Source organism: Oryx dammah, unplaced genomic scaffold (assembly GCF_014754425.2).
Source record: "Oryx dammah isolate SB20612 unplaced genomic scaffold, SCBI_Odam_1.1 HiC_scaffold_8, whole genome shotgun sequence".
Taxonomy (NCBI): Eukaryota; Metazoa; Chordata; class Mammalia; order Artiodactyla; family Bovidae; genus Oryx; species Oryx dammah.
Window position 1 is genome coordinate 249261 of NW_024070192.1, and position 9666 is coordinate 258926.

Below are 9666 nucleotides of genomic sequence, written 5' to 3' on the forward strand. Positions count from 1 at the left end.
GGGGGCCCTGAAGAGCACGGCGGGGCACAGTCGGCGTGACGGAGGGGAGGCCCTTGGATGTAAGAAGGTCACCGCAGAGGAGCCGTGAGGCCAGGAGTCGATGGTCGGCCACTGGCCACTGATGTGGCAGGACTTGGGGTGCGGAGGAGGGCTTCTTGCCCAAGGAGAAGCCTGAGATGACGTGAAGGGGTGCGCAGGAGGGCGTTCAGGAGCTGTCAGTGCTGAGGAAGGGTTCAGGAGGGCCTCCCCAGGCCTCGAAGAAGGCTCTTCCCCAGGAGGACAGGGAGTGGGGAGTCACCACCCACCTCCTGCGGTCACGGGTCCAGGGGCATGAGTGCAGAACTGCCTCTGGTGGCCTCTGCTCCTGGGTTTTGTCAGGAGCTGCAAACTTTAAAACAGTTGTCTCTGCCCTGGCTTCCTCTGGAACCTGAGGCCCCCTCTCACCCTTCCCAGCCCTGCACCTCCTGGGACTGAGGAGGGGCCAGGCAGTCTGGCAGGGGCCCTGGCAGGAGGATGGACAGCTCCTACCAGGAGGACTGGGGAAATTGGAGTCCTTGAGGGAGAAAAGGTTCCATCTGTCCAAGGAGGTGGACAGAGACCTCATTGTGGAGCTTTCAAAATGCAGGTGGTTCCAGAGGGCTCAGTGGAGATGGAGGATGGGAGGGGGCTGGCGGGTGGAGACGAAGGCTGGAGGCAGGGAGGGTCCTGGAGAGGCCAGGGCCGGAATGTCTTCTCCAAATGCCTGATCCTGCCCCTGCGGCCTCCAGGACCAGTCGTCCCCCGTCAGCAAGTGGAGTCCGCTTCCTCTCCCCTCGACCTCAGGCAGGCTTCCAGCTGGGTGCCGGAAGAGCTGTGGGGGGGATGCTCTGCCACCTGTGGGACCCCCACTTTCCTTCCTGCTCGGAGAATTCCAGAGAAGTCACCAGATCCTAACCAAAGCTAGCCTGGACATCCCAGCACTTCGATTTCGTCCAGATGCCGTTCAGGATTCAGGGGCTGAATCTGGCATCAGTTAGGGAAGAGGTGGGATGTCTGGGTGATTCGACCATGGACGGTTATGTTTTCAAGGAATAATCTAAATTAAAGATGTGCGAAGATGCTCATGGGGACAGTGAACGGGACTAACCCACACACGGTCGGGGGCAGCGACCTCTCAGGTGCTGGGCTTTCGGTTGGTACTGTTTCCTTCTTTAATTTTTCTGTGTTTTGCAGATTTTTTTAAAGGTAAAGTAGAATACTCTTAGAATGAGAAAAATGTAAGTATTATTTGTTTTAAAAAGCACCTGATTATTTGCAATGGAATTAGTGGATTCTGGTGATCTTGTCATTCCGTCTCTCAGTTGTGTCTGACTCTTTGTGGCCCCACAGAGCACAGCACGCCAGGGCTCCCCTGTCCTTCAGTATCTCCCGGAGCTTACTCAAATTCATGTCCATTGAGTCAGTGACGCCATCCAACCATCTCATCCGCCATCGTTCCCTTCTCCCCCAGCCTTCAATATTTCCCGGCATCAGGGGAGATCTCGGGGGTTAATGTACCTCTGAGGGCTCTTATCAGGGGACAAAGATCAGGACCCCAGGTCCCTCCAGCCCCATTCTCCTCCAGTTGTGAGCGTGAGCAGGTGGGTCCATCACCCTCTTTGATTGCAGACCTCTGCTCCTGAGGCGGTTTTATTGGAAGCTGCAAGTTTAAAACTATCTGCATCAGGTGTATCTGCCCCTCTCTGCTCTGGCTTCAGAGGCCTCCTCGGTCCCTGCTCCCCTCCCCCCCCCCCAGCTCCAGGGCCGGGCGGATGGCCAGGCAGGCGGCCTGTGCTATATTGGGAACCAGTGCAGGGGGTCACGTGCTGGCTCCGAGTTCCCTGCAGGGAGGCCCCACCCCCACCCCCAGCGTCTCCTTTCCGCAGGCCTGCCTTCTTTTCAAATCTATGCTGGGGACCCAGGCCAGGACCCTCCCCTCGCAGTTATCACCTGTGTGGAACTGGGAAGTGTCCGTAGGGCTGGGGGGGTCACAGGGTCTGCAGAGAAAGCATCTTCCCAGGGACCACTGAGGCAGGGGTGACGGTACCTGGATGGGCTGGATGACAGGTTTCTCCCAAACCAAAGTGTGCTGGACACAGACCCGATGTGGCCAGGCTCTCAGAGCACTGCCTCCCAGGACTCTCGTGGACCGTTCCTTCTGGGGAATTCCTTGAGTGTTGTTTCCTTAGTCGACAGACACTCCTGAAAGCTCCCTTCAAGGGGGAGTTTACGGATGTTTGTGGAAGGGGAAGTCTGTCCCTTCTCCCAACAGCCCCAGTGGGAAGCCTTCCTTCCTCCCCTGACTTCTGTTTTCAAAACTGTTGGCTCACTGCAGGGAAGAAAACACCAAGTGTAAATGAGTGAGGTTCCTAGTACCTATACGCAAGTACCAAAAATGCTCTGTGTGATCTTCACACTTTCTGGGTCTCAGTTTCCCTCCCTGAAAAACCCAGGCTGGGAATCACTGACATTTTGGACCAGATCATTCTTGGGAGTGGGGGAGGGGCTGTGCCTTGTAGGATGTTTAGCAGCAGCATCCTTAGCCTGGAGAAGGGAAATGGCAACCCACTCCAGTATTCTTGCCTGGGAAATCCCAGAGAAGCCTGGCAGGCTCTCGTCCGTGCAGTTGCAAGAGTCGGACACAACTGAGCGACTGAACCATCCTTGGCCTCCACCCGCCTTCTCAGCAGCACATCTTCCCAGTCCTGACAGCCGGGAATGTCTCTAGACACTTGTCCCGGAAGTAAAGATGCCCCGCTTGAGAGCTGTCAGGCGAGTGCACTCTCCCTTTGGGTTTGTCATGAAAATCCTCAAAAACGTCCCTTCCTTCCTTTCCTTACCCCTTCCACCGCCCTCACCTCCTCCTCTGGACTTGCACTCTCCCATGATGAGCGCATTGGATGAGGGCGCTCTTGAGGACCTGCTGCCCATGCTGGTTCTGGGCTTCCCTGGTGGCTCAACTGGTAAGGAAGCCACCTGCAAGGCAGGAGACCCCAGCTCCATCCCTGGGTTGAGAGGACGCCCTGGAGAAGGGACAGGCTGCCCACTCCAGTATTCTTGGGCTTCCCTGGTGGCCCAGATGGTGAAGAATCCGCCTGCAAAGCGGGAGACCTGGATTGGATCCCTGAGTTGGGAAGACCCCCTGGAGAAGGGAATGGCAACCCACTCTAGTATTCTTGCCTGGAGAATCCCATGAACAGAGGAGCCTGGCGGGCTATAGTTTATGGGGTTGCAAAGTGTTGGACACGACTGAGTGACTTTCACTTTCACATGCTGGCCCTGGCATCCAGTAATTCTGCAGTTCTTGTTTGGGTCAAGGCTTGAGCTTGAGCCTGCTCATCTAACCCAGGAAGAGGGTTGCTGGACCCATTTTACAGATGTGGCATCCAGAGCAGAGAAGAGGCCAGACTTCAACTCTGGAGCTGAGGGGGAGACTCAGGACGCACAGCGGGGAATGCAGTCCTCATAAAGGGGTCAGCTCCAAGCAGGCACTCCCAGGAAGATTGGGGAGGGGGAGGCAAAAGAGGGAAGGGCCCAGACACAGACCCAGAGCTGAGAGCGGTCAGCTGTGCCCCAAGCGACACTCCTTCCTGCCGCGGCTAGACTGCAAATCCCCTCTCCCTGGCTCTCAGCTGTGACTGTGCCCTGAGCTCTGGGAAGCGGCACGTGGGCAGAAGGGGGAGCCACAGCTTCCCGGTCCATTAAAACTTCTCACAGCACCCTCTACTCAAGCTCACCTGCTCTTTCCCTTCTCCATCTGCCCACTGGAGGTCAACGCCAAGGGCGACCTTAGACGCTCGTGTTGCAAGATGGCAGAGTCTACACAGCGTGGGGCTCTGAACCCGTGATCGACTGTTGGGAGCAGAGCATCTCCCACCTACCCCACTGATGGGACTTCGAGTGAGAGACACACTTGCACTGATGAAGCCATTCTGCATTCAGGGCGGCTGGCTGTGTCATTAGTCTGACTGATACGGGTGCAGGGAGAGGTGGGGCTGGAGGAGGCGTCTGGGGGCGCTTGACCCGGGCCTAGAACATCTGCTTCTACGTGAGTTCCCTCAGATCTCACCCTGCAGGTCATGGAGGCCGAATCTGTAGCTGAACTGAAACGCATGATGGCGAGAGCCCCCCACTGGGCGGAGGCCGTAGCGTGTCACTAGATGCAGACGGCACGGGCGTCTGCCCAGGGTGGCTGCAGAGCTTGTGCTGAGCCAGAGTTTCCTCAGGGCTAAGAATAAACAGAGCTGTTGCCCCCTGGCGCTGGCGCGGGGTGGCTTGGCTCCAGCTTGGAGCTGCAAGCCCGGAGCTCAGCCGGATCAGTGGAGGGGCGGGTCCCCCCCCACAGGACCCGTCAGCTTGGCGCATCTGGGAACATCAGTTTCTCCGGGGGCCCGTCTCGGGCAGGAAGAAAGAGGGTTAAAAGGCCAGGGCTGAATGCTCAGACAGGCCAGGGGGGTTTCCTGCGGCCGCATGGGCCGGGATGCGGGGGCGCCAGGCCCCCAGCCTCCCTGCGGGAGTCACAACAGCGGCCTTCTCGTGAAGGAGGCTTGAGAGGCTTGTGCATCTCGGCTCCGAGAGACCAGAGAAGGCCACGGCTCCTGGGAGGGAGACTCACGGAATCCGTCCAGAAAGGGGGGTGTGACTGGAAGCGGGGGTGCCGGAGCTCCGGTGAGGCGGGGAGGCGCCGCTGCAGGTTCTCCTGCCAGCGCCCGCCTGCAGGCACGGGCCTGGCGTTATCCCGATGGGCCGGCAGGTGCGGCGTCCTCATCAGAGGGTCCCTCGGGTCCCTCGTCCCATTTGGCATCCTCCTGTCCAGCTCCTCTAGGCATAGAGCTCACACCTGGGGACAGTAATCCTCTATTTCTCATTCATTCAGGAATCTGAAGGGGAAAGGAGGCTGGTTACTGGACTTGTCAGAAGCCCACCGGGCAGCCTAGGGCCCCTGAGGCTGTGGCTCTCTCCGGCCGGACGTACCCTGCAGGTTCTGAAGGTGGGCCTGGCTTGCTCAGCTCTCAGATGTCCACACCACACGAGGGTGCCCTGCCCCTCTTCTGTGAACAGGCAGCTATATTATGGGCCCACCCAGGAGCCTAAATCCAGCTGGTGGGGACAGGGAGGTGGCCAGTGGCCCGGACAAGAAGCAGAGAAACTGGCCTCGGCCAGCACAGGAACCACCCTGCTCTCCCCTTCTTCTCGGGGGTCTCCCAGACCCAAGGACACTGACTGCCCACAAGGACTTGAAGGGAGCTCTCCCCCTCCCCGCCCAACATCAAGAGGAGAATGTTTTAAAAATGTTTTTATTTAATTAAAAAAAAGACAGAACTAACAACCCCAAACCAGTAGTAAGTACAGGATTCACAGGTGTGTAACTGGCGAGACACAAGGGCAGCGTGGAAGTGTGGAGGGCATGGGGCGTTGGGGGACAGGCACGGCCGCCCGGAGCCCCTGGGCACAGGGACGGGCGGGCTTCGATGGGGGGTGACTGGCGCCCGGGCAGGGGTGGGGTGGGGGAGAAAGGCTGTGACGACCAGAGGCGCTGAGGTGTTCTGATCCCTGCTCTCTGTCCCTCCGATCCCTTTCCTGGTCCCGAGAGTGGGCCCCGTGTTCTCTGCTGGGACAGGGTGAGAGGTAGGATTCATTGGAACACAGCTTTCTCCATGAGATGATGGATGCTCCCAGGGAGGCAGGAGGAAGTGGCCGACATGGAAGCAAGGACAAGGCTGCCTGCTTTTCGAGGTGACCTTGCTGGGAGACGGGCCCCCAGATCTCGCCCCGTCCTTCCAGCCTGGTGAGATGGTGTCGGGGCCTGGAGAAGGAGGGGGGACAGGGTAGGGGCCGGCTGAGCCCGGAAGCTCCAGCACTTGCGGCCGCACATGCTTGGACGGAGCACACAGAGCCGTTTCGAGCAAGCGGAGGGGCCCTGGCACGCGGCCACCAGGGCGGGCCGGGCGGGGGCAGCCTCGGGGCGGCAGAGGAGAGCAGTAACCGTGACCCGGCCGGAACTCCTGGGCCTAGTCCACCCCGGGGTCCGCGAGCAGGTGGCTGAGGTAAGAGTTTGCTCGTGACTTCTAAGTATGACAGCTACTGGGGTCACAGCCACTGCTCTAGAGCCATCGCCAAGTTTCAAAAAGTAAGAAAGGGTTTGTCGTTAGAAAGCCCGCATTTGTATAAAAGAGGGTCGGCTCCAGAAAGCGATCCTCTGAGACCGACAGGCTTCCAAGTTCTCTGCTCGCTTCTAGGGGAGAAACGGCTAGAAAAACACCAGCCGTCGAGCCTGCCAGCCTCCCCTCCCGGGGCTGGAATGTCCACTTAGCCGCTGCGTCCCCATTTCCTCGCCGACGCTTCTGGGTGGTGGCAGGATGAACGAGTCACGGGGGCGGGGCAGAGGCTGCTGCTACTTTTCAAGAGGGAACGAGCGTCCTGGCTTTTCTGATGAGTGACCACCCGGGAAATGGGCTTCTCCTCGCTGTTCACCCTGGGGTCTCCCTTTCTCGACAAAGTCCAGGCTCCTGTTGCCAACCCCTGGGAGGAGGGTCTGTCCCTCCCAGCATGACCCCTAGGAGGGACAGTGCTGCTCCCCAGGCCAGTGGGCAGGGGTGGGAAGGGACACAGTAAGAGGCCACTCAGCCACCTTTCCTCTGACTGTAGAATCTTCCAGACTCTGAAGTACAGTCAGCGTATTCTACCCTTTCTGTGAGCAGAAACTTCCAGAAGTGAAGAGGAAAGCCTTTAACTTACGCCCAGCTCCCCACCTTCAGATACCTCCACAGGCCTCGGAGACCCCAGGCCGAGGGCAGCACAAAGGCGAAAGCACCAGGTGGTCACAGGCTCTGTCCTTAGGATCGCAGCCATCTCAACAACTGGCGGCTGCCAGAGACAGACAGACAGACAGAGAGGCAGGGACGAGCTTCAGCTTCCTCGCCTCTGGCTCACAGACACGAGAACCTCACGTCCAAAAGCAGCTGGCCAGCGACCAAAGGCTCCAGGGGGCCAGGATGCCAGGCAGGGAGGGGGGCCCCGGAACGCTGCTCTTCAGGCAGGATTTGTTCCCAAGAGGAGATAATGGCTCGGTTTTGTTTCCCAGGGGGGTTCGGCCATGCTGCCTCCGGAGCGCTCTGGGGCCTCCTGGGAGCTTTCGGGACCCCCGGCATCAAAAGCCACATTTGGGATAAAGTCAGGCATTTCGCGTCCAGTTCCTGGCCCCCCCGGGCTTTGCTCTAAGCCAGCCCTCCAAGCGTCTGGGGACCCGGGAGGGCGGGGTTTGGCTTTAGTCTGTCCTCGGTCCGTCATGGGGGTCAGAGGCCCCGTGGGGTCCAGGCAGCCGATCTGGGGAGAGGCTGGCGCAGACACGCCGGGCAGGGCTCACACGGGCGTGGTCCTCCGGCTCAGCATGCTGAGGTCCTGCTGGAAGAAGCCGTGCACCTGGAGGAAGCCGGCGTCCTGGTCCGGGCTGTAGCTGGCGGCCGTGGTCACCTTGAGGGGCTCCCTGGACAGCGTGTACATGGACAGCTCGCCCATGGGGATGGCCCCGGCGATCTTCAGCCCCACCGGCGACGCGTCCCTGGAAGGCGAGGCCTCCGTGGACCTGGAGCTGGACCGCGAGCGCCGGCGCCGGTACCGGTAGCTCGGCATCCTGGCGTAGGGCGACGAGGAGGGGGCCTTGAGGAACTCACGTCTGGTCTTAAACCGCAGCTCCTTGTTCTTCTCAATGTAAATATTTACCGCCAGGACGCCCACGGTCTCGGCCACAATGAACGACAGGGCTCCGAAGTAAAAAGACCAGCCATAGTTGTAATGGTTTTTCTTGTCTTCGTCGCGCTTGTCACTGGGGTCGCCTGTGTTGCTGGAAATGTAGACGATGATGCCGATGATATTACTGAGGCCTGAAAGCGGATCCGGAGAGGGGGCGGGAGCGAGAGGTTAGACCCTCAGCAGGGGCGGGGTGAGGAGAGGAGGGCGGGGCAAGTGGGCGGAGCAGGGATAGGTGGGCGGGGTAAGTGCTATGGGCGGGGCAGGGGCAGGTGGGTGGAGCAGGGACAGGTGGGCGGAGCAAGGGTAGGTGGGCGGAGCAAGGGCTGATGGGTGGAGCAAGGCGCAGGTGGCCACTCCCCTGTGTGGTCTGTCTTTGTTCTGGTTGCTAATTTTTAGGTGCTGCTGCTGCTAAGTCACTCCAGTCGTGTCCGACTCTGCGTGACCCCATAGAGAGCAGCCCACCAGGCTCCCCCGGCCCGAGGATTCTCCAGGCAAGAACACTGGAGTGGGTGGCCATTTCCTTCTCCAATGCAGGAAAGTGAAAAGTGAAAGGGAAGTCGCTCAGTCGTGTCCGACTCTTCGCGACCCCATGGACTGCAGCCCACCAGGCTCCTCCGTCCGTGGGAGTTTCCAGGCAAGAGTGCTGGCGTGGGGCGCCATCGCCTTCTCCGTAAAAGTAGTTAATTTTGAATGAGTAGTAAAGTACAGGGTTGGGTGAGTAATAAAATTAAACACAGGCTCTGAGCTACCCAATTCCTCCCCTGAAGGCAGCTATCGTCTAGTTTCTTCTGTCCTTTCTATATCCATAGTCAGTGCTTCTTCCCCCTCTGTCTCTCTCTTCCATTTTTTTCTTTGCAGAATACTCTTTGGCCCCTTGCCTTTTCACTTAACAGTCCCCCCAGGAGGCGGGGCCCCGACAGGACAGTCCTCCTCTTACTCGCCCAGACTTTGGACCTTACTTGTCCTGAGGATCACTGTCCACCTGGAATTATTCTTGGGCCTGTCTCACCTCACTGCTGGCCCCTGCACATGACTCTGTGCCCACAGTCAGAGCCCATGATCCTGGGGATAAACGGGAATGGATGAGAATCCCCTTCTTGCCTGCCATGGCCCCTGTGCTTTGGGGCTACCTGTCCTCTGCACTCTGGCAGGACCTGTGTTTTCAGCTGACTGTCTCGGGACTCCGTCTCTGCGGCCCCTCTGGTGACTCGCAGCATCTGGAGATGCCTTTGAAGTGGTTCCTCCTGGGGGAACAGGCCAAGGGCACCTCGCTTTTGAGGCCGACAGCCCTGGGCTCAGCCATGACTTTGGCAGCATGTGACTTCAGGAAAGCCACCTGGCCACTACCTGCCTCCTCAGGAGCTGGGATGAGGGGCTGGCCTAGAGAACACCTGGCCCTCGTGTTAGTGGAAGTCTTTCCTTCGTTCCTCGGCGAAGGAAAGGGGACAGTGTTCAGACGTCACAGCAGGGACTTCTTTAGGGGTCCAACCTTGAGAAACATGACTGCTTCAAGGAGACAGAACGTTCATGCCCTCCTGCCTCCTCCCTGTCCTGGGCCATGGTGAGGAGAAGGAGGGGCCGACTTCTGAGGAGACCCTAAACACAGGCTCTGCTTCCCAACATGGGCGTACACCCATACACACACACACACACCCCCTCAGACACACACACACACCCCCTCAGACACACACACACACACCCTCAGACACACACACACACACCCTCAGACACACATACACACACCCTCAGACACACATACACACACCCTCAGACACACACACACACACCCTCAGACACACATACACACCCCCTCAGACACACATACATACACATGCTCCTCACACACACACATCCCCACTCAGATACACACACACACATGCTCCACACACACACACA

The 9666-nt window shown here is 58.9% G+C and overlaps 1 protein-coding gene across 1 annotated transcript in view; it reads right to left on the reverse strand.

Moving 5' to 3' along the window:
* Positions 1-6359: 6359 nt before the first annotated feature.
* Positions 6360-9666, reverse strand: part of CACNG4 (calcium voltage-gated channel auxiliary subunit gamma 4) — a 9424-nt gene continuing 6117 nt past the window's right edge. The window contains exon 4 of the mRNA XM_040244309.1: positions 6360-7901. Coding sequence (XP_040100243.1) covers positions 7381-7901 — 521 coding nt within the window. The 3' untranslated portion in view covers positions 6360-7380. The remainder of the gene's footprint in view (positions 7902-9666) is intronic.